The sequence below is a fragment of the Muscardinus avellanarius genome (genome assembly GCF_963383645.1).
Source record: "Muscardinus avellanarius genome assembly, chromosome: 1".
Lineage (NCBI taxonomy): Eukaryota > Metazoa > Chordata > Mammalia > Rodentia > Gliridae > Muscardinus > Muscardinus avellanarius.
In genome coordinates this window covers 192,025,473-192,050,448 of record NC_137786.1, presented here as the reverse complement: position 1 = coordinate 192,050,448, position 24,976 = coordinate 192,025,473, and the positions used below count along the sequence as shown (strand labels likewise).

General features: G+C 45.1%; 1 protein-coding gene across 4 annotated transcripts in view; it reads left to right on the top strand.

Moving 5' to 3' along the window:
- The window catches only part of PLEKHA7 (pleckstrin homology domain containing A7), a gene marked incomplete at both ends in the record, with an annotated part of 246,813 nt that overhangs the window by 157,551 nt on the left and 64,286 nt on the right, over positions 1 to 24,976 (top strand). For all 4 annotated transcript variants that reach the window (XM_080697925.1, XM_080697924.1, XM_080697927.1 and 1 more), the window contains 5 exons: positions 6,431 to 6,514; positions 18,878 to 18,989; positions 19,799 to 19,903; positions 22,106 to 22,178; positions 23,491 to 23,591. In XM_080697925.1, the coding sequence (XP_080554051.1) occupies positions 6,431 to 6,514; positions 18,878 to 18,989; positions 19,799 to 19,903; positions 22,106 to 22,178; positions 23,491 to 23,591 (475 nt within the window). The remainder of the gene's footprint in view (positions 1 to 6,430; positions 6,515 to 18,877; positions 18,990 to 19,798; positions 19,904 to 22,105; positions 22,179 to 23,490; positions 23,592 to 24,976) is intronic.

Genomic DNA, 24,976 nt, shown 5'->3' with positions numbered 1-24,976 from the left:
GCGTGTGATGTGGCACTGTCACAGGGTTGAATGAAGAATGACATGGTCTAACTTCTATTTTAGAGGTCCATCAGGCTTCCAGTGAAGGTGCAGAGGGCGAGGTGGAAGCAGGAGGAGGAGTTAGAAGCCACTGTGGTGTCTAATCAAGGGACCAGGCAGGCACTAGCTGTAGGGATGGAGAGCAGTGGATGCATGCAGAGCTTGTTGTTGCAAGGCACTAGGACTTGTATAAATAGTATATGTGGAGGGTAAGGTAAAGAAAGGAACAGAGGATGGTTCCAAGGTTTTTGGATAGTGGTACCGTTACTGGAAATGGGATGCCTGGGGAAGTATTGGGTTTGTGGAGGAGGAGCCTCACTCTATTTTTTTTCTTATTAAAATGTAGATGCCTCTCAGTCATTGCCACAGTCAAGGCACAGCCAGGTTCAACAAGCATTGAGTACCTTCTGTATGCCAAATGCTACTCAAGGCCCTTACGTATGTGCTCCCTCATGTTAACCCGCCAGCAATCTCTTGGAGGAACGTTTGTACTCTTATCTGCCAGTGGAAGGACTGAGGCTCTGAGAGGCAGACTGGCTTGCTCCGGTTTGAACCCACATCTTCTGGCCCCAGAGCTCTAGGCTGACTTGTTGCTTGGGGGAGGTGTTGAAGGAGGCTAGCTGGTGCTGGGGTGGTGAGAGCATGGGGACCATAGGTCGGCTCTTCGGGGCCTGGGTCCCAGGCTTCTGGACAAGGGGCCTATCAGAAGAATGCCAGCTATTATAAATCTTGGCATTTTCAAAATAGACCATTTCAGTAAATTTCTCAGCCTCCTTAGAAGCATCACATTAGTGATGACACTTTGTACTAAACAAGTGATTTTTGTAAAAGTGTTAAGGAAAATAAACCAAGGAAGAACTTAAGAAATGTTGAGGCCGTGTGGAGATGTTTTCTCAATTCTCAATTGCTCTCTCTTTATTGAGGGGCCCAAATGAGTTGAAGAAGAGGAGGAGGTAATGTCTTATGTTCGTGGAGTTTCAATTTAGAAGTTTTGACCTCACTTGAAGCACTATTAGGTTACCCAGGATCCTCAATTTTCTTGAGACACTGAGATATAAAGCAAAGATAGTAAGTGCCCTAACATGCCTAGAGGCAATGCCAAAAGTGGCTTCAGCCTGCAGGAGGACTCTTTGCAGTGTTCTGGGAGCCTCACTGAGGAGCCAGAAGTTTCAGGGGGGCAAGTCCTGCTGAGCATGCCAATGAGAAGGTCCTCGAGAGAATCCCTCTTCCAACTTGGAGACTAAATACCTTTCTTACATTTTAGAAACACTCTTATTGGTGCCTTTTCTTACATTTTTAAGCTGTTTTTTCTTATAGCTTGGGCTAGATAAGAACTGGAGCCGATAGAGTAGATTTGTCACACTCATAGTGAACCAGTAACTGTCAGAACATCAGACTTCTCACAGCACTCTGACCTCCACCGCTGAACAAGATTCATATAACTCCAGAACCTCTTGCTATGACAAAAAAAAAAAAAAGCTGTGCTAAGTAATTGGAAGTTTTCTGTTTAACCAAGCAGAGTCACTGTTCACATTATAGTCCACATCTATATAAAGAGAAACTTTATCTTGCAAAACCATTGTGAGAAACTGTGGGACCTGTTTTCATTTTGACTTGCCCGTCTGTGGTTGTAGTTGAGTTCTTCTGTTGAGTTCTATTTGGTTTCCCCTTCTCCCTGGTCCTCCCTTTATCCTATTATCAAGTCGCTTGTGTTTGCTGCCAGACTTCAGTAGGGCCTAGCCCAATCCTCCTCAGTCCCAGGCTTGTGAAGGCATGTTTATTTCCCTCCTTCCCTGCCACCTTCCATCTGTGCTCCCTGGTGCACCTCCAGGTGGGATTGGCTGCCACTCTTCTCTGAGAGACTGCTTCTGGGAGGAAGAGCAGGATTTGAAAATAAAGGATAGATTATATTGTATCCCATTGCTCTCCCAGTAGCCTGAAGAGAAACAGAAGCTCCTGTGTAGAGAAGAAAGAGTGTCTATGCTTCCTTGGAACCAGCTGCCTGGCTCCCATCCGGGCCATCTCTGTATAACCAAGGAGCAAGGTGGCAATTCAGGTTTAAGAACAGGTATTTCAAGGGATGTGTCTGTGCCTGCTAAGTGCTTCCTGACTTGGTGATAGGACATGAGACTCTTGGTTTTAGAATCAGGAAATGGAGCAGCCTGGGGACCTGGGGGCTGAGGGGCCAAGAAAAGCAAGTAAAGTCAGAGGACGTGGAATCCCCAAATGAGTTTAACGGGCACCTTCCTTTGGTGAGCATGAGTCTGGTGGAGTGGAAAGGGTTCAAATGCGGGTAGCACAGAGGGAACCCAGGAGCTGACTGTGGCTGTGGGCAAATTGACTACCTGTGGGCCTCACTTTCCGTACTTGTGACTCCCCTGCCAAATATTTGGGAAGATTGAATGGAATATTTGAGAGACCTAACAAGTCTTTTTGCTCAAAGATGTGAAACCCAAAGCTGTGGGTGCATTTGATCAAAACTGATCAAGTTTTAAGACCTCAATTTTCAGGAGGCATTACTCTGGCTCATCTCTTTACTCAATGTATAAGTTATTTATTTATTTATTTATTTAGTGTTCTAACAACATCCCATAACATGGAGCCTCATTTTCCTTATGTGTATCATGGGAATAAAAAATATCTGTCCTAGCCAGGCATGGTGGTACACGCTTGTAATCCCAGCATTTGGGAGGCTGAGACAGGAGGATCACGGTTTGCAGACAGCCTCAGCTATTTAGTGAGGCCCTTTGCAACTCAGTGAGACCCTGTTTCAAAATAAAGAATAAAAATAGGGCTGGGTGTGTAGCTCCGAGGTAGAATGCCCCTGGGTTCCATCCCCAGTACCACAAAACAACAACAACAAGAAAAAAATCTGTCCCGTCTGCCTCAGTGAGTAGTTGTCAGGTCCAATAAGATGTTGACTATCAGCATGCTGAAAGCTTAGGTGGGAGATGGTAGTGATGGTGTTGTGGCTGACCACGTCTTAGCACAGAGGGCAGCATTTACATTAGGAAAGAAAGTTTGTGGAGCTGCCTCTAGGTCTGATCAAATGGCAACTACTTTTTTTCCCCCTTGGTGGTCAGCTTTTAAAAATGACCTTCCTAGCCGGGTGTGGTGGCGCACGCTTGTAATTCCCGCGCTTGGGAGGCTGAGACAGGAGGATCGCACAGGTTCGAAGCCAGCCTCAGCTACTTAGTGAGGCTTTCAGCAACTTAATGAGACCCTGTTTCCAAATAAAATATAAAAAAAGGTCTGGGAGTATAGCCCGGAGGTAGAAAGCCTCTGGGTTCCACCTTAGTACCACCAAAAAAAAAAAAAAAAAAATGACCTTCCTTCTAATGTTCAAATGCAAAATTCAACTTGGTGCCTACACCTTGCAACTCAGGGTTCACTTACCCAAGACTCTTAGCTTGTTATTTAAGTTGGTTCGAGTTGGGGATGAGGGGGGGTCGAGGAATTGCTGTTATGGTTGTGCAGTATGTGTGGAAGGTGATTGCTGGCTACTCCAGGCACATAAAAGACACGCTCCGTGCCCTCACCTATAAGAGACCCACCAACTGATCCTGTGCTCGAGCCCAAGGCTTGTCGGGGCTACTGAGTACCTCCCAAGTGCTGTTGTGTTGTCACTCAGACCTTTGGCACTGGGTACAAGAGGAAATAAGGCAGGCAGGGTAGTGGTGAGGGGTGCTGATTTTCTCCTGTCTCAGCCTCGTCTTTAGGGTTTTCTGATCATGTGTACATTCCTAAGGGGGAGAAACAGCCAGTGATCATGCAAAAAACACAGAGTTTAAAAATAGAGGAACTGGCTTGGTGTGGTGGCGCATGCTCGTAATCTCAGCATTTGGGAAGCTGAGACCAGAGGGTTGTGGTTCGCGGCCAGCCTCAGCTACTTAGTGAGGCCCTGCGCAACTTAGTGAGACCCTGTTTCAAAATAAAGAATAAAAAATAGGGCAGGGGGTGTAGCTTGGAGGTAGAATGCCCCTGGGTTCCATCCCCAGATGGCAAAAAAAAAAAAAAAAAAAAAGAGGACCTGCATTCATGTCTTAGTCGTGTATGTGTGTGTGTGTGTGTGTGTGTGTGTGTGTGTGTGTGAGAGGCCTTTCCACATGCTAGTTAAGTGCTCTACCACTAATCTACATCCCCCGCCCAACAAAGTCATCTTGTTATTTAACTTCTCTGAGGCCAGTTTCTGCATTCATAAAATGAGATTGACAGTGTTGATGGCTGGGATGTGGTGGAAGAAAAAGCTTTATAGACTGTAAAGTCCTCTGGAGGTAATAGTGGATAGTAGTGTTATTTTCTTTATTGTTGTTCTCTTTATGGGAAGGATTCTTTTTCTCCTCTGGTAGAAAGGATGCAGGCTCAGATTAGCATTTGCATTTTTTAAGTTCCCTGGTGAGTGGAGATGACTCTCTAGACAAAGCTGAGTACAAATAAAGCCCAGCCCTTGAACTTAATGTAGGGATTTCTGCAACAGGTGCTGGGGGTGTGCGGGTGCTTTCAGCCTGATCTTGGATGCTTACACTTGAACTCTGCTTTTTTTTGAAGTTCGGGAAGATCAGGCTGCTGCTTACCAGATGAGATCATAGGATTCCACCGGCTCCCCTTGGGGGAGGAGGCCGCTGTGGCCGGGATGGAGAGGGTGTGGCGGTGGGGAAGTGCACAGGGCTCTGCTTGCTTCACATTTGGCCTATTAGACTCCAGGCTGCACAACCCTCTGTGCTCACCTTACTCTGGATACCAGGGCAGAGTAAGGAAAAGTTTGTGGGCCTTGAGAGATTCTGATTTTTAACTTTTGTGCTATGCTGATTTAGATAATACCGACTCAGTCCTCAATTTGGAGATGGGGCTAATATCTTAACATTGCCAAACTGAGATGATCTATCGACTCTGACAGTGAAAACATTTTAGTCATCTGTATTAAGAGCTTTAAAAAATGACCGTGCCCAGCTGGGCATGGTGGCACACGCGTGTAATCCCAGCTTTTGGGAGGCTGAGACAGGAGGATTGAGGTTCTCAGCTACTTAGTGAAGCTCTTTGCAACTCAGTGAGATCCTGTTTCAAAGTAAAGAATAAAAAATAGAGTTGGGGGTGTAACTCAAAGGTGGAATGCCCCTGGGTTCCATTCCCAGTACCTCAAAAAAAAAAAAAAAAAAAGAAAAGAAAAGAAAGAAAGGCCATGCCCAACCAAGTGTGGTAGCACATGTCTGTAAACCTAGTACTTAGGAGGCTGAAACAGGGGGATGGCATATTTTAATGCCCTTCTCCCAGTAACTATTATAATCAATACACCTTTGAACAAGCAAGTGGCACCATGCTTGTCTACCATTTCTTTTTATTAGAAGAGGGGAAACCCCCAGAAGTAGATACCCAGGTAGACCTCCAGATGGGTGGCTTTTTTCTTTCTATATTTAATAAATTTTGAAAATGATTGAGATTGGGAAATTGTTTTCAATAAATTATTTTTTAAAAAGGTTAGTTTAGTATATTTGTAGAACAAACCAGTATCTTCTAGAGCCAGCCCCTCTGTCTTTTGAAATAACCAGGCAGCCTTTGTCAACACACAAAACACCTGCACACTTTGGTTGTGTCTGTCAGCTGGGCATGGAAGCTGATCCTGCCTCCCTTCAAAAGGGCAACAGAAACTCCACAGTGTTGAAATCATGCAGGCCATTGCTGCAGAGACATGCCCGTACCTTTATTATCCCATCATTGAACTGAAGACATTTTGTAGTAGGGAGAAGCATTTTAAGAAGATAGAATTGGATGGGTGGGTGGCTAATTCTTAGAATTCTTTCCCTGGTTCATGGTTTCTGGAAGCTGTTGAAAGTATCGTCTACTTCCCTTCGCTCTTGATTTAGCTCGTGCTATCTTAAAGTAATGTTTTGTTCAACATCTCAGTGTTTTAGAGTTAAGTATTTCATGGAATGTGTCTGCAAGATAAAGCATTCCCATGAAGCCAAGACTTCTTGAGAATTAAAATATCTGTCCATTAGGTGGGTTTTGGCACTTGAGCTGAAAATTTTTGGTTTTCCAATGTAACTGGGGTTCTTTTTTTTTTTTTTTTGTTACTAAGGATTGAACCCAGGGACATTCTATCCATAAGATACACCCCATCCGTAGGTTGCTGAGTTCCACCATGTTGTGGGGGATGTCCTTGAACATTGCAATCCTCCTGTTTCAGCCTGTAAGTACTGAGATTACAGGCTTGTACCACCATGCCTGGCTGTAACTGGGTTCTGAGAGATAAAATGCATCTTAGAGGAAAGGCCCACTTTTCTTCCCCTCTGAAGAATCTTTGATGACCAGGGACCCCCAGATGTTACTAACCGATTGTGCTTGTAACTTTTTCCGTTCACACTTCTCATTTATCATCTCTCTGTCTCTTTAGCCATAACCAGCACACCACAGCGTTCAGGCATCCTGTGACTGGCCAGTTTTCTCCAGAAAATTGTGAATTCATTCTTCAAGAAGAGTAAGTATTTTTATATATCCTTTTCTAGACAGAGTCTGAAGGTATTTCCTCGAAACAAAGCTTGTTGGGCTGTTTTCTCTGACAGATACAGGGACTTGGATTGGATTGGTTGATTCAAAGTGAAATGTGAGAAGAATTTCACTTTTTAATCACCAGACTGCCCTTTATGGGAAGACGTGGAAGAGGAGAGGTGATATAGGGATGTGCTGTGGTGGGTAAGGTTAGAGCCTCTTCTTAAAAGTCTCCTTTCCCCTGAAGATCGCATCAATCATACTCTGACTAGACCATTCATCCGGTATAAAAGTACTTTAGTAGTGCCTCAGACTGAGCAAAGGCAGCCTCCCAGGTATGCTGCATGCAAGAGAGTCCAAAGCTGGGGCCTAGGAGAGGGGAAGCTGATGACACCCACCATCCCTTAACATTTTGAGTCTTTTCTGTTCTTTTTCTAACATGGAAGCTTCCCTGCTCTGCAGCTCGGTTTCAGCCGGGCCGCTGGGGTGCTCAGACGCAGGTCTGTTACCTTATCTACTTAAACATGCATGCACAACCCCGCAGGACAGATTCTTTTCTTAAAAACAAAGGAGAGAAGTATGTGCAGGTAGCTCTGCCCCCTTCTGCTCCCTTCTGAGACAGTTGTCCAGTCAATGTCAAAGAGACATTGACTTCAATTTTTCTTTTTCTTTTCTTTCTTTAAATTTTTTTTGCAGTCCTGGGGAACCCCCAGGGGTATTCTACCTCCAAGCTACACTCCCAGCCCTATATTTTATTCTTTATTTTGAAATAGGGTCTCACTGAGTTTCAAAGGGCCTCACTAAGTTAGTTGAGGCTGTCTGTGAACCACAGTCCTCCTGTCTCAGCCTCCCAAATGCTGGGATTTATAATCATGTGCCACCACGCCCGTCTAAGTTTAAATAATTTTTCCTCTGTGTAGTCAATGAGACCAAACTAAAAAGATTATTAAATAAATGATCCGTATTATTTTTGAGCATTTCCCTCCCTCAGTACCTGCCCTTTTTGCTGCCCACCCCCTGAGATAAGCAGATATCCCTATAAAACCCAGGAAGTGGCCTTGAAATGAAGGGGCCTCTTTTTACTGGAAACTAGATGGAATTGAGATTAATTTCAGAGATATTTGGTAGGAGAAAAAAATCTACTGTCTCAGAAGGGATCAGGGGATAGTATTCTATCAAGGGATAGTTTTCTGATAAGAATGAGAAAATAAGGAAACGTATGTGACAGAGAGTATAACAGTAGAAGGCTACACATCTCTAGCAGCTCTTATTGGAACTAACTTTTCATACTACAGATTCTGGTGGATTCTTCATCCAGACCATATAATAATGGGTGCTGGTGTCTCAAAGGGTCAGCAAATTTATTTTTAGATGGAACTTGGGGAATTTGTTTTTTTATCTTTACATAGTAGTTCTTTCTCAGTCTAGGACACTCTTTACTGTTGTTGTTGTCGCCGCCTTCTTCTTCTTCTTCTTCTCCCTCTTCTTCTTCTTCTCCTCCTCCTCCTCCTCCTCCTCCTCCTCCTCCTCCTCCTCCTCCTCCTCCTCCTCCTCCTTCTTCTTCTTCTTCTTCTTCTTCTTCTTCTTCTTCTTCTTCTCTCTCTCCCTCCCTCCCTCCCTCTCTGTCTCTCTCACTCTCTTTCAATCATGGGCTAAGTATCCCTTATCTGAAATGCTTGGGACCAGCAGGGATTCAGATTTCAGAGTTTTTCAGATCTTGGAATATTTTGCACTTAAAAACAAACAGTTAAGCATTACCAATCCAGGAATCTCAAATCTTAGAAACTTTTTAAATGCTAATAAAATGTTCAAACTGTTTAAGATTTGGGAACATTTCTAATAAGGAATGTTCAACATGCAGTATTAAAGTCAGACCTCCATACCGAGTCTGGCAGTCATGTCCTATGGACCACAAGCACCAATATAATTTAGCAAGCATCCTCTGAAGAGAGTTGGGCTTGACCAAAGAAGATCCCAAGCCTGGCTACCCTGGGATGAAATTTTGACTCTCTACTTCTAGCATTATGACATTGGGCGAGTGACTTTTCTTCTCAATTAATTAATTGATTTTTATTGACAGTGCAATTATACATCATAGCAGTATGTTCATACATGCACAGATCGCAAGTGACTTTACTTCTTTCACTCTACATATCAGCACCTTTAAAATGGCAACAATGACCTACCTCTGAGTTTTTTATTAAGTGAGATATGCACACAAATCTCCAGTGCAGAGTAATTATGCAAGGAATGCCAGTATTATCACAAATATAGATTTCTAGCCTTTAAAATTCTATTAATGACTGCAAGCTGAGAATACTACAGATAGGAAATATGTTTTGAATTCGCCTCGGAATAATCTAGGGACGAGGAGGGAGGAATTGAAACAAAATTATGAGTACGTTGGATTTATTATCATCTCCCTCTACCTTTGCATATTTAAATTATTTCATGCTGAAAACTTGCAACAGAGAATGTTTTTTAGGCACTGAGAGGAAGGGAGGATTCCTCAGAACTGAAAGGAGGATTCCTGTACTTATTCATGTACTTACATTGTGTCCAGCTGTGCTGGGCTACACAGCAAGACAAAGGTGGACCTGTGAGTGAGGAGCTAACTGTTGAGTAGGGAAGGTAGATAATGTAATGAGATCACAAATGTAATAGATGTTTGTGATAGAGGAAATAAAGAGTTCTGTGGGAATCAATCAAAGGGGACTCTAACCTGGCTTAGGGACATGGAAGCCAGGGAAGGGTTATGTTTTAGACTGAGACTTGCCCACTCTAGGTGAACAACTTGGGCAAAGACCTAGAGGGGAAGAGGGTAGAGCATGGAAGGTCTGCACCAGTGGAGCTAGAGTGAAAAATGAAAAACACTGGGTAGATTGCGGAGATATTTTGGAGAGGAAATTTATAGGATTTGGAGACTGAGTGGCCCTCAGCTGAGGGAAGGGGAAGTGTTTAGATATGGACAGATTAGTGTGTGCATGCACCTATGAGGGGTCATGCACAGCTCTGGGAAGTGTGACCAGCCTTCAGGGATTGGAGGGTGGACAGAGGGCAAGAAGATTGACTTGTAGTGGAGGGATTTGGAGGTAAGAACTGGAGTGGAAGGCTGCAGCCAGTTATCTGCATCCCTTCTTCCTAAAATACACCCAGATTTACCACCTGGGAAAACACTGTAGGGGAAGGAGTGATTTCCCCTTGCAGAAACTATTGTTCCCTTAGAGCTTGATTTTGTTGCTTAGGGTGTTATGAGGTGAGGAAAAAGGCTGGGGTGGCCATTGGTGTCCTTAAGCATCAACTCTCAGACTATTGTCTTGGGTGGAAAAAATGAAAACTGGCTCTTTTCTGTTCCTTTCCCAAAGAATGTCTGGTAAGTCCAAACCCTGGAGAGTTATAACCATGTAGAGCCTCCACCCTCTGTTTCTTAGAGCTGATCTTTCTGGAGTAGTGGTTTTCAAAATGTGATCCCTGAACCAGTGCTATCCAGACCTGCTGAACTGGAGACTCAGAAGGCAGGACCAAGTAATCTGTTTTAAACAAGCTTTCTAGGTGATTTTGGCACAGGCAAGACTGATAGAACCACTGATGTAGATAACTCGCTAAGCTTCTCATCCCTCCTGAGTTATTCCCAGGTTCTTTTGTTTAACCTTGAGTGTCTCCAGATACTCATCATTCTCTGGGCTGTGGTGATAATCTTGGGTAGGTTTTTCCTTAAAGAATCTTGGATTCCTTTTTCTATGGGAAGAAAAAGAAAAACAATTTTTTTAAATAAAGCCCATCTCCATGGTGACTTCTCTGAGGATGTTATTGGTGTGAGTAGGTACATCTCACTCACCGTCAGCAGGTAGGACTCAACAAAGCTGTTTGGAATAACCACACACAAAGAATGTTCACCTTACAGATCAGAGGCACGGAGGAGAAATATAATGTGAAAGCTATGATCTGATGGGCTCAGAGGGCGAGAGCTCCTGTGTCAATGACACAGAATCAGCCAGAATAGGCTAAGGTTTGCTGTGGTAACAACAGCGGACAATATCTGGGTGATTTTAAACAAGAAAGATTTGTTTTTCACTTTTGCTCTGTGTCCATCATAAGCCCCCTGATGGCTCTGCTCTGTCATCTTTACTGAGCACAGCTTCATTTCTATGCATTGACAACCGCAAGAGACAAGAAAAAAGGTGAGTTGTGCACTCGCTCTTCATCTCACATTTCATTGGCTAACACAAGTCTCAGGACCACTTCTAACATTGAGGAACGCGGGAGGAGTACCTTCTTACCCTGTATCTGTGAAGAGAATCGCTCGTTTTAATTGGATAGCATTAAATATTATTAAAGATTATCCTTAGAAACCAATGGTTTAGATTGATTAAGGGAAGTAGCACCTTTTGAGTTTGTCACTAACGAGCTGTTGTTTGCTGCCTAACTAGAATGTTTGCTTTCTTATTTCACTTTTTTGTTATAGTACTTAGTTCTTCATTATACTACTTAGTTCCCAAGGAGGGTGGGCATCAGTTAATAGATCTTATAGCCTTGTACATAGATAGTAAGTGGCAAAGTCAAGCTGTGTGTGGGGGGGTACTGGGGATTGAGCCCAGGGGCATTCTATCTTCCAGCTATACTCCCCACTCCTATTTCTTTATTTTTATTTTTTGAAACAGGGTTTTTCTAGGTTGATGAGATTCTTACTACTTGCTGAGGCTGTCTTAGAACCTGTGATCCTCTTGTCTCAGCCTTCCAAGTACTGAAATTACAGGCATATACCACCATGCCTGGTTCACAGTGAAGATCTGAATCCAGGAAGTCTGCCCCAGATGTTGCGCTCTAACTACTATACTGTACTGTCTCTCGTTTCCGTGGTCTTCAGCGAACAAGCCTTGCTGGTCGTAATAAGATGACATGCCAGCTGAGTATCCTGCTGCTGCATAGAGATCTTAATTACAGTTGTATCTATGATAGTGAAATTTGATCTGTAGTAACTTCATGTTTGCTTGAAAGATGCCCAGCCCCCTCAGTGGTCTCTTCTCCAGAAAACAGTGTCAAACATTTTATTATAGGGCCTCATTTCCAGTGGTTCAGTCATTTGTGCTCTTCTTCTTAAGCCTCTGGTCCTGATTCTCAGTGACCTTCTCAAATTGTGAGCTTGAAGGTAGGCCCTTCCTTGTTAAAAGAGTTACAGACGGGCCTCCTAAAGCAGTCATCACACTGCATCCGAGGCTGTGGTGTTAGTGTTGGGTGCCCCTTCACAGAAGCAATTTCTCCTTGGCACTGGGCTGCCCAGCAAGCTGCTGACAAACACCTCTCCAGCTCTTGGGAAGAGGAGAGAGGCATTCCTGAGCCGTGACGCTGGCAGCTGACTGACAGCAGGCTGTGTGCACTGATCTCCAGGCTCTGTCAAGCGTTTCGTGTTGAGGTGGGGCCTAGGGCTGAGAGAGAGCATATGCTTGTTTTGGGCATCCAGAAGCCCACTGTCGTGCTGAGCGGTCAGCTGTAAGGCATGCAGGATCACCCTGGAGGTTCCTAACCAGGGGAGTACCTTGGCCCAGACCGCCCTGCCTGTCCAGGCTCCCAGTGAATTTAGCTGGTCCCTTCCTTTGGGGTCTGGGTCTAAGCAGCCTACCCCCCCCCCCCCCGCTGCCCCCTGCTTTCTCATTGGATTGTTTGGAAAAACGACATCAAATTGCCTGGAATGTGGTATTTGGAGGATAAAAAGATACGATCTTGCTGAAGGTAAGGGTTATCTTTGACCTCTTTGCCAAAACAGATTCATTTTATAAGTTGCAGGGCGAGACTCTCCTCAGGCGTGTGCGGATTCTGGGTCTAGGGGTTGGGGGAAATCTGCTGCTGCTAGGAGATGGCTGTCTCCTGCTCTTCTTGTAGCTACAGGTGGGTCAAAGCTGAGAGAGTACCAGTGAGGGAGCACAGAGAGAGTGCTCCTGAGCTTCCAAAGGAGCCCACCCTGCTGCTCATCTGCTGTGCTCAGGGCCATGGGCCTGATGTGGGGCTGAGAGAGCCAGTTCCTTGTCTGTAGATGCTGGCAATCTTGGGCTAGCTTTGCCTGTTGCATTTGGTTGCCATGGCAGCAGAAAAAAAGGGGAAGAAATAGAAATACCTGGTAAGCAGATGCAGAAACTTGACTGTTCAGTTACCCTCCCTGGATTCAGAGACGGCATTTGTGACAGCGACAGGTAGGGAGGAGGTTGTGATGGGGCTCATAGTTCATTCCAGCCTGGGCTTTGATGCAGTTGCTCTGAGGGCATTGGCTTTGGGACTCTGCCACTGCCACCCGGCAACCTCCTTTCCAGCTCTGGATCTACTGGGTGACACACTGCAGTGGTGATATGCTGCATGTAGCAAGGAAGCTGTCTCTTGGAAACAGTAATTTTTGTCTCATCTTGCAACTTCTTGTCCTCGTCTTTTACATCCCTCTAGTCGGGGAAATGCTCGGGTCTTCTTTAGAAAATGCCATCACCTAATGAGAAAAGTGGCTGTTTGGTAGACCGGGAGGAGTAGATGAGCTGGAAAAGGGCTTGCCAGAGGCACAGATGAGAACTGGAGCATTTCTGAGATGGAGCAGAGGTGGAGGGAGCAGGAGAGGTCCAGGCTGGTTCTCCTTCCGTACAGAGAAAGACCGAGCGGCTGGGCAGTGCGGGGACTCATGACAGTGCTGTCACTCGAGGTGGGGGGCAAGCCTGACTGGGTGGCTTTTGTGCCCATGAAGGGTTCTGTTTGGGCTGCTTCCAGCTCCTGAGTAGGATGGGAACTGGAGCCTGTGTTGAAGAGGAGTTGAGGGGGAAGGGGAAGGAACATAGTTGAGTAATGAGGCCACAGTTGTTGAATGAAAACCCGTGTCAGACAGCCTCCCAGGGTGCTGGGAGGTTACAATGAGCGTTGGCGGTCTGTCTGTGTCTCTTTTTCTGGGAAGAGGGGGTGTGGAGGTATTTCTGCCTGTTTAGGACAAGGACTTCCTCCCCCCACCCCTGATTTTCACTGTGCATTGCTTTTCCCAAACCCCTTAGTTGGTGAGTATGAGCTCCTTAAGAAATGTGCTGGTTGTGAGTGTGCCCTCTTCTCATGCCCCTCCTTATGTCAGTAAGTTTAGCTGAGTCTTCTGTATGTAGAATCCTCAAGGACAGAGCATGAATTGGGAGCTCATTGTTGCAGGAATTAATGGCATACTGGTATTATTTAGTGAGGTCTTTTCCAGTAGGAGGTCCCTGCTTCCCCATAAGCCTTGTTGACTTTTGATGTAATTCTAGGTTGGGAGCCTGTGTTACAGATTTATTTATACTTCAACCAAAAAAAAGTCCCAGATAATTTAAAGGGATGTTCATAACTGCCTTGTGAGATGGAAAGTAGTTTTCACCCCATTTACAAAATGCACATGGAGGCCCAGAAAAATATGTGATTGGTGGAGAGGTTATCTGGGCTCTTTCTCTTTCTACCATCCCAGGATCCCCTTGGTCTGGGAATCGGCTCTGGGCTAAGAGCATAAGTCTACATCTCTCAGACCTTCAGACTTGTCATGGGATGATTTCTCTCTGTCAAAGCCCAGGCTTTAGCCCAGCTGTTGTCTTAGGCAAGCTCGCTCGCACTCACACACATTCGCTCGCGCGCGCGCTCGCTCTCTCTCTCTCTTTCTTTCTCTCTCTCTCTCTCTCTCTCTCTCTCTCCATATATATATATTATATATATATTAGGGATATTATATATAATATACATATTAGGGATATCCCTATATATATTAGGGATATATATATATGTGTGTGTGTGTGTGTGTGTGTGTGTGTATATATATATATATATATATATATATATATATATATATATGGGAGATATATAGTGGTATCGCTAAAGGGATTGAACTAAGAAGCATTTAACCTCTGAGCTACCCCCCACCCTACTTTTTATGTTTATATTTGAAGTAGGGTCTCTCTCACTACTTGCTGAGCCTGTCCTCAAACTTGTGATCATCCTGTCTCAGCCTCCCAAGTACTGGGATTACAGGTGTGCACCACAGAGCCCTACTAAGTTTCCTCTTCTATTAAAAAAAACTGATAAAGCTGTCTTTGCAGGGTTGAATAATCCAGGGAAAGTGCCTGGCACATAGTAGGTGTTTGACAAGTGCTGCCTAGTCCCTCTGTTTGCTTGACCTCGAGTACCTGCCACTACGGGTCAGCCATACTTGACTTGGTAACCTACGTGTGTGTGTGTGTGTGTGTGTGTGTGTGTGTGTGTGTGTAGTACTAGGGATTAAACCCAAGGACATCCTCTGAGCTACAACCTCTGCCCTATTTTATTTATTTATTTTTATTTTGAATCAGAGTCTCACTAAATTGCCAAGGGTCTTGCTAAGTTTCTGAGGCTGGCCTTGAACCTGTGGTCCTCCTGTCTCAGCTTCTCATATACTGAGATTGCAGGTGCCTACCACCATGTCCCACTGGTGACCTACTTCTTGTATCATCCAAGATAAGGAGAGGTCTTGCTTTGACCTTAGTGCAGTACCTCAGCTCACACTATGATTGAGAGACAGCTGAGGTTTCCATCAAACAAACTCACTCACACACAGACCTACCAGGAAAGAGTTGTAGGTTTTCTTTTCTTTTCTTTTCTTTTCTTTTCTTTTCTTTTCTTTTCTTTTCTTTTTTGCTGCATCAGTGGTATATGCATTTGGTTCTCAGTATAGAGAAAGCAACTCCTTTTCTAGATGGGGAAGTTGAGGCACAGAGAAAGTCATTCCTACGTAGGCTCTCGTGAAACATCCTTGACAAAGTCCGAAGCAGAATCAAGTCATTTTCCAACTGGGTTTCTCCAGATTGCCTTTGTTTAGTTCTCACTTCTTTTGTTCCTTTCCCCTGGGAGACAGTCAAGCTAAAACTCTAGCTCACTGTTTTGAACTTCAGCCCACACCCCTCCAGCAACATAATCAGCATTCACAGAGCTTCAGCCAAGGAAAGGGAGATCTTTGTTCAAACCATCCCACTGTACTTTGGGAATCCAAATAGCACAGAAACCCGGCAAGCAGGCTTTTAAGTTAATATTTTATTTGATGACACCAAGAGTCTGCATGTGCAGGTTGTTTGGTCTCCTCTCCCTGGGATCTGCATGACGTGGTGTGCCCGAGGCAGTGTGGTGGGAACTGTATTTCTTTTCACGATTGCTCTGCTCAGGGGCACTGGCTCTTCTACTGGGAGGAGAACACCGTTTCTTGGGTAAGACTTGCCAGTATAGTACATTCACTCTGAGGATAAGTCAGAGTTTGCCTAGCCAGGTCCTGAAATGGGAAATAACCTCACAGGATGCAACTGGCTGCAGCAAGTGTACCAGGATCCCTACATCCAGTAAGAAATGACCCTTTGGGTGTCATTTGTTCAGGAGGCTTCACATATACGCCAGTGTTATTCCTAATCTCAAACCACTTGGATGAACCACCTCGAAAAGTTTCCATCAGAGCCAGTTTTTTGACCAAGTGAGACAGTTCTATGGAGACTGATTTTATATCCCCATTCTTCAATGCCAAATGGCGTCCTTACACACAGCCACTTTTTTCTTTTTTAAACTACTTGCAATTCTCAGTAATTTGTAGTTATATCCAAAGTCTTGCTCACCTTTGGAGGACCTGAGAAAACATGAGCTTTGTCAAGGAGATTCAGAGGAACATCCTCTGAAGTCAGACCTCATGACTTGGACATGTGGGTGGCTGTGTGCATCTTGTTCTCTCAAAAAGCCAGGTGAGAGACTGTCAGGTAATAGTTGAGTTTAGTGCTTGTGTTGGGGGCTTTCCCTGCCTGTGGGGACCCTGGAGAAGACATTTATCGCGACAAACCGTCTCCTCGCTGGGCTCTTATGCTCTCCCTGGGTGTGGCTGAGCAGTGTAGTGCATGAGGACTGGAGCTGTCACTGAGTGTATCCCCCTTCGCACACCTCCCCATCCTTCAATGATGACCAGTGTTGTGGACACAACCAATCCTTTTCTAGCCAACATCTGTTTACAACATCTGTTTATCTCCATGTGATAGTTGTGCCCTCTTTTTCTTACTTAGCCGAACTACAGGAGAGTTGTCTTTCTCCCAGTATAATTGACTGGGAGAGTTCCTCAGCCAGCTAGCACCCTAGCTTGGGGCGGAGTCGGGAGGTTGCAGTGTGGTGGTGGTCTGTGTGTGGGGAAGGAAAGCAGAGAAAGTTGGAACTTAAGATTGGAAGGTGCAGAAATGACAAAAGTGTTCGGAATGTTCTGGGCCAGCCACAAATCCAGAAAATCTTTTCTTTACCCTACAGAGAAGGAAGAATCTATTGATGGAGAAATAATGAGGAAAATTATTTATATTACCATGTTTGTTTTAGATCAAGACATAAGATCATGAACGGAATATGATCACAATTATGTAAAACCCAAAAGCACCCCCCTCTACACACACACACACACACACACACACACACACACACACCACAGGGAGAGAGATAAAGAGAACTCAAAACAGGCATATAAAAAAGAATGGAAGTGTTACTTACAAGTAGTTTAGTTTTGGGTAGCAGAACTCTTAAGTGATTTTATTTCCTCTCCTTTCAACTTTTTCATATATTTCTCAGATATTCTATAAGTATTAGTATCTTCAGTGAGAGCAAATTACATTTCATAAAATCCCAGACAACCCTTTTCGTTAATTAGACCTTGCATCTCCTGAATTTTAACTTAGGAGTTCAGCTGTCCTGAGGCAGCCTGCGCATTCTCCTTCCTCGTACCAGCTTCCAGAAGGATGCTCTGGACATAGTTCTGCCTGGAGGCAGTGGGTGGACAAGGCAGCTTCTCAGAGCCCCTCTCCACCCCTGAAGGCGATTATCTCTCACTGCACACAGCCTCTTGCCAATGGGGAGCGACTGCTGGGGTGACATTCTCTCTTTGAGTGGGGAGCAGTAACAAAAGTCTGGCTGGGATGGAACCTGGGGGCGGGAAATCTGGAGTGAGCGCTGAGCTGATAAGGAGCCAGTGATCTTTCTGCCTGGTGCACGTCCAGCTCCAAGCATCCTCCGGGGCCTGGCTCCTTGGAGAGCTGGTGCCTGCGCCAGTGGTCCTGCAACTGGTATTATTCTGGGAGCACAGCGGTCCTGGAGAACTTTCCTCCTGGTACAAGGTGTCGGGGCTCTGGCTCAGCATACTGGAAGGACTACGTAGCCTTTGAGCAGCATCGGTCTTTGAAGAGAGCATCATATCTCTATGGTGGAAACCAGGATCTCCCCATCACACCTCTCTAAAAGTGAGCCTGGTGAAGGACATCGCAGGTGCTTTCTTCTCAGCGGTTTCTGGCCTGGATTCTGCAGCTCTATTTCTTTCTAGCCCAATCCTCCAAATCAGACTTCCTTTGCTCTTCAGGCAGGAAGCCTAAACTTACCATAGTCTGCTTGGTACACAACTGTTTGGATCTCATTGCCCATCGGAGCTGTGAACAAAACCCAGTCACTTCACTTCAAGGAAAGCTGACCGTTTCTGGAGTTGGCAGGGTCTTGGAATAAGGCTGTGAAGTCGTTTGGCACTGGTGCTTTGAAAGACTCAGCAGATGCAGGGGCTCTGTGGAGGCAGGTGAGGAGGATGTTCTTCATTGTGCCCAGAGCTCTGACCTCCCAGGGTGGCTTCTCGGTGGGAAGCACCGTGTCACTGGGATGCTGATGCACAAGCCCCAGGGATCCTCATTGGAGCCCAAAAAAGGCTTCCTTCCTGCTCTCCGGGTATGGCACAAGGGGTTAATAGCCCTAGTGGCTCTATTTTGGGGGCAAATGGAGTGTTCCCAGAATAGGACTCTTTGTTGAGTAGTCTATTTTGGGAGGCAAGCCCCACTGGCATTTATGTAAGCACTCTCTGTGTGTATCTGGGGGTGTGGATGGTGCGCAAGTAATTTCTTGTTACTAATTATAAACCACTTCTGTTGGGAGCCCTGGAAATGGAGGTGTGTGTGTGTGTGTGTGTGTGTGTGTGTGTGTGTGTGTGTATTAAGGGTATGGATAGCTCTTTCCTGCTGTGAAGAGTAGTGTTTGCCAACTGATGGGACACTTGTCATAGGTGCCTGAGTAGGACAGTGAGTGTGGGAATCTGGGGACAACAGGCAAGGATGAAAGTCCAGGCCTCTTTGTGGAGCATCTGGCTGTGGAGGTATGCCCACCTGTCATCCTCTTGGTTCTCTGAAGTACCAGGGCAGGGCCTCTAATGTGATCTGGAGTCAGGTGGTCTCCAAGATACTGGGCTTGGGTCATTCTCAGCCAAGCAACCAGTTCCAACCTGGAGCAAATCTCAGATTATTCCACTCTCCACTCTGTGGCTTGGCCCTTACTCATTGCATTCCCCTATGTCTTTCCACAGGCCAAACCCACATATGTCCAAACACGAGAGGAACCAAAGACCGTCCAGCATGGTCAGCGAAACGTCCACGGCTGGGACCACATCCACCCTGGAGGCCAAGCCTGGACCCAAGGTGAGCTCCTGGCCACTGGTTCCTTCTTTCCCCTCTTCTGTTTCACCAAGCCGCTTTGTAAGCAGAAGCCCATTTGCTCGTCACCCTAGCTTTGTGAGGAAGGTGAACAAAGTGTGCTCTCCCCAAATGACAGATTAGGAAATTAGAAGACAAGAGGGGTTACATTTCTTGTCCAAAACAAAAACAAAAACAAAAAAACCAGGCAGTTACTGACGGGCCAGAACTGATGTCTGAGATCTTGAGCATTCTTCTTTCCTGGCTTGTATGGAGACAGCCACACCTTTGTTCCTATGGGATTTGTGTTAGAGAGAACCTGGTGGGATTTGGTGACAGAGAGGCCCGAGGAAAGGTGTCTTTAGGAAGGGCCCAGAAGTTTTTGTGTTCAATGTGTGGGGACACTAAGTATCACAGAGTAGAATCAGTATTATAAAAGGAAGGGGTACTGAGGGGTAAACCCAGATAGCAGGGTAAATGTTGGGAATTGCAAAAATCTATGACCAAAAAGGAACTTTGCTCCAAAAAGCCATAGGATATATTAGCGTCATCAGTTGCTGATGAAAGTTGCTTGAAAAAGCCCTTTAAATTTTTTCTTTGTGACCCAGCTGGGAGGCTTGCCAGGTCCTGGGCTTGCTTTTTAATTAGAATGCTGTGGCCATGTGCCTGCCTATTCCCTGTCTCGTTGCTACGCTGATCAAAGGGCACTGCTACTTAGAGGAAGGCAGAGAGAGCCAACAGCCCTCCTCATGTGTAAGTGCTTACTTGTGCCTCTCTAAATCCCCTGCTGCTGCAATTTGTCTGCTTTCCCCTAGATCATTAAATCCAGCAATAAAGTCCACAGTTTTGGGAAGAGGGACCAGGCCATTCGGAGGAACCCCAATGTTCCGGTGGTGGTGAGGGGCTGGCTGCACAAGCAGGTGAGGAGGCCGAGGAGAGGGAAGGGGGGGCAGCCCCTGCTGGTTCCAGGACAGGGGAACAGGAACAGTTTTCTGCTCCTGACTTTGTCTGGGCCAGGTGCATTCTGCCTATGGTGCTGAGTGATTTGTCGCTTATTTTTTACAAGTGGATTATCTGCTCCAAGGTTACAGCTTCTCTCTCCAAACCCACTCGACCACTTCGGCCCCTTGGGCTCCAGATGCTATCGGCTGCCCTGGAGCCCAAGCACTGTGAGTGAGTCAGCCTTCCCGCCAGTCTTCTGCCAGCATCTGCCTTGCTGATGTTGTTATCATTTGGCTGAAATATCCCATCTTTTCCTCTTCCCCTCCTCTGGCACACATATCTAGCTTTCTAGCATCTCAGGTTCCAAATCAGCCAGACTCAGCCTATTGTCTCCCCATCTCTCACCCCTTTCATTCCCCAGCCTGCTTTTCATCTTGATTCCACTCTCCCCCTCAGCACCACCACCTGCTCCTCCGTTCAGTGAGGAAGCCCTGTCTCCCCAGTTGACCTCCCTCTGCTCTTCTGGCTATGGCTGGGCTCTGAGCTCTCAGGGCCAGAGACCTTGTCTCTTTAGTCCCCTTACTTCTCTCTTTGCATTTCATTCATTCGCTACCCAGATGGCAGCTATGTTCTGAGTGCTCTCAGTGAGGGGATCGAGATGAGTAACATGTGGTTCCTGTCCTCGAGGAACTCATCTTCTGCCAGGGGAAACAGAAAGCACATCTGTCTCATCACATTGTCACCCAGCCCAGTCTGTCACCTATCATAGCGTCCCAAAGACACCAGTCAGACTTCAAGAGCAATGGTGTCTACTTTGGGAGAACCTTTGTAGGAAGTCAGAAAAGGGCGTCCCATTACACACCTCCTGGGAGGGATCCCCCAAAGTCCCCTTGACATCTCTCTCTCTAGTTCTGCTCCCACAGCGCTGTCTTCTGTCAGACCTGCCTCTAGCTCCACCCTCTCCCCCTCACAGCTCTGTTCTCCCTTTTCATATATCTCTTTGCTTATTTGAGTAATTCAGTCCCCTGATTTTTTTCCATGTGCATTCTTCTCCCCATTAAACAAAGGATGTTCCTTGGAAACATGGCAGGGGAGGAAGGGATCATAAATCCTTTCCTCCACTTTTCTTCACTTCCTACCAGTTGTTCAGATACAGGTCTCTGTAAAGCACTTTGGACACACAGCAGAGTACAGGTGTGCTTGGGCGACCAGAAAGGCTTACAGGGGGAAGTGACGTTTGAAACCTCGAAGATGGGTGAAAGGTCTCTCACCAAAAAGGAAGCCAGCATCCTGTGCCAAGATGTCAGAAATTATGTGGTTGATTTGCAGAAGAAAAATGGATGACCAAGTTAGATTTGATTTTGGCAGTTTCATTAGTGGAGGATGAACAAACCTCATTTGTGTTTGAGTTTAGAAATTGGCAGCCTGTGAATTGAAGCCTGTCAAACAACTTCTACATAAGAAAGACAAATTTTAACAGCCACCTCTGAGCTAAAAGCAGCACTGAGGTTTTCTGAGGCTAGATAAAACTGACCTTACCATTGCTATTTTCTGACCTTGGCCATGTTTTTTGAATTTTCAAAATTATTTAGAATGTTCTTGATAAATGTGAAGATTTAAAAATGCAGATGGGTATAAAGACAGACTCTTGTTATGAGGAAATTTGATAGCAAAGAGATCCCAAATCTCTTTACATTGAATGAAAGAAAAACAATAACAAAATCAGTTCCTTATGATAGAAAACTGAGCTTAGTTAATTAACTGACTTAAACTCTATTCAGTACTATGCAAATTTAGTTTTCTAATCAGCATAAATAAAGGCATTTTGCAGCATAGCACCAAAAACAAAACAAAAAACTTCCTTTTTGTTAAGAGCTGATTCCTTTATTAACAGAAGATTTGTATTTTTAAATTCACATTTTCCTTTCTTGAACTGGGTGAATTATAATAATTTGTTTCCAGGAGACCAAAAAATTAAAAAAAAACCCTACTTCTTGAGATAAACCATCATTGAATCTAATGTCCTGTTCAAAGAATACCTATTCAATAAAACATTCATTAATTTATTGAAAGAAAGCATGAATATAGGCAAGTCTCTCTTCCAGAATCAGATTGTACATGATTGGAGGGGAACAGTATGTTCAGATATTGCTCTGACTACTTTTTCTTTTGCTTTGCAGGACAGTTCTGGGATGAGGCTGTGGAAAAGGAGGTGGTTTGTGCTTGCTGATTACTGTTTGTTTTACTATAAAGGTGAGCTTCAGGCTCAGGCCACTAATGGCTCTTTGTGCTAGAGAGGGTGATGAAGGGATGCAAATGGCTGTCCTCTCAAATCCAGTACTTTGACTAATGGCTAGAACTAATTATATCACTTTACCAAGTGTCCACATTTATATTGTGAATGGTTGGAGACTTCAGTTCTACCAGTCCTGATATTGGAGGGTCAACCTTTTGAGTTCAAGGAAATAGAATCCAGTTTGCCTCCTCCTTAGGGTTACAGGATCCAGAGTCATTAGGTTCTGCCCCACTTAGTATTTAGGAACACATGAAAGCGATTTGGAGAGGTGGGAAAAGTGTGTACATCATTGTATTTTATAACCTGTCATCTGGGTTTATTCCCTGTGAAGTTGGATGGGCAACTGATGAGCATTTATGGATTGCTATATAGAGTTATGGACTAGGCAGTATGGAGAAGAAAGTCTCAACATGGAGGAAGAGAAAGACACATGTTTTTAAGACTAGACTGGGATCAGTGTTTTCAAAGACATCCTAAATTCATAGGAAGGTCAAGGGGAACAACAAGCAAATTTTATATTGGAGATCTGGGAAGGCCTCTTAGAAGAGATAGAATTTGAGTTGGGCATTTAACAGTAGAGCTGTGCTTGTGTGGGAGGTGATGGGCATTATAAGAAAGAACATGACTTAGTAAAGTTCTAGATGCAGTAGAAGGTAGGATGATAGACCTTCTGGCCAGGTAAATCTTATGTGGAGAATACACTAGGAGATACAGCCCAGAGGGGGGTAAGAGTCTAAATGGAAGGGCTGTCAGCCAAGGGGAATTGGGGCTTTTTTGTGTCAGTGAGGAACCAGCAAGTGCCTTTGAGTTGAGGAGCAAGAGGAGTACCTCTGTCAGTAGGAAGTAAGAGTCCACTGGTTATGAAGATGGTCTGGAGGAAAGAACAGAAGTAGAAATAGGGTTTTCACACAAACTTATAACTTTGCCTGAGATTGGGTCCACCCAGAATGTGCTAAGTCATCTTAAAAATAGTTGAAACACTTTCTAAAACCATCTTGACATCCCCAGGCCCTGGGCTGCTCTTGTTTCTATCCCCGCTGCACTTGGCCTCCTACCCTCTTCCAGGGTGAGCAGTTGGAGTTGAATGTGCTCCATGCTCCCCCACCCTCGGAGAGCACCCTGTTTGCTTCCCCTTCATGCATCCAGCATTAGCACAAGATGCCCATGAGAAAGGATGGCTGTGGTCTTGGGGAGACAGAAGGAGCCCTGAATAGGATACTCAGGGAAGTTCCCTGGAAGGTTGTTCTGATGTGGTTTTTCCATTCAAAGACAGCCGAGAAGAAGTGGTCCTTGGAAGCATTCCTCTTCCCAGCTACGTGATCTCACCTGTGTCCCCCGAGGATCGTATAAGTCGCAAGTACTCCTTTAAGGTATCCCCTTCTCTCTCTTTTGTGCAGTAATTCCATCTTAAGAAACTTTTCAAAAATGCCTTCATACAGTTGGGTGTGTGGGCACATGCTTATAATCCCAGTACTCAGGAGGCTGAGACAGGAGGATTATAGGTTCATGGCCAACTTCAGTAATTTAGTGAGGCCCTCTGCAACTTTGAGACTGTTTTTTTTTTTTTTTTTTTAAAAAAATAGGGCTAGGGGATGTAGTTCAGAGGTAGAATGCCCCTAGGTTCAAGCCCTAGTAACACACACACACACACACACACACACACACACACACACACACACACACCATACAAAAACTGGCTTTTGTAGGGAGAGGAGGAAGTTCAGTAAGAAGCTGGAGAATTTCAGACTTAGGTCAGCAAAGGCATGTTGTTTAATTAAGAGTAATATCATGCCAGCAGTACTTTCATGTGAATCTAAGCTTTGGAGTCCCCCAGCCTTGTTCAAGTATGTAAACCCTTTTCTTCCAATGGCAAGAAGTCTTGCAATCATATGTCTGACACAACCCTTTGTATGCTTTCTTATCACCATAATCAGCCAGTCTAACTAGTATCCAGCATTTAGTGCAATGAATGATCTCCACAATGGATTTATATCAATTATGTTCTGAAAACTCACACTGAGGGCCGGGGCCTGCATGTTGAAGAGATTGTCAGGTTTGTTTATTTTGTTGACAAGTAATTAGAATGAAGTTGGTTTGTTTTATGGATTATTGGAGATCCCCAGACAGATCTCTTCACCAGCAGAACCCCTTTTCTATTGCTTTGTGACATGCCAGTTGGAGTGATTGGGGCCATGGTCACTGGTGCTGGTCCTCTGATGTCCTCTGGCACCTGTGTGGAGGCTCTAGGTAGGCAATGATCAGCCTCAAACCTGGGGAATCCTGAGGTCCTCTGTGTCAGGGTCTCCACAGATTCCTTCACTTGAAGTGTAAAGGACAAACTTGTGAACTCATGTGTGCACGAGGAGTATCTCAGGTTGATTCTTGACTGTGTGAATTCCTGCACAGCAGAGACCTGCTATCTTTGTGTACCCTGGAGGGCTCCCTTCTGCTTGTGTTTGGTAGGGGGAGTGTTTGCTCCAGAACCTTCAGTGGCTGGATATAAAAGACCAGAAGGTATATCAGAGATCTTACAGAGTCATTGTCCAGAGGAACTTTTCCAAGACTTTCTGCTGGTTCACTGTAAAACACGCACAAATCCTTTCTCATTCTTTTCTTATTTCTGCATTTTCACATTGTTAAAATAAGGAGAATCTTTCCAAGATCCATAGATGACACCTAAGAGATCAAAGCCACTGTGGGGATCTTGGATGTAGGCCAAGTTTTCCTAGACTCCTGTGGTACTTGGCTGGCTGGA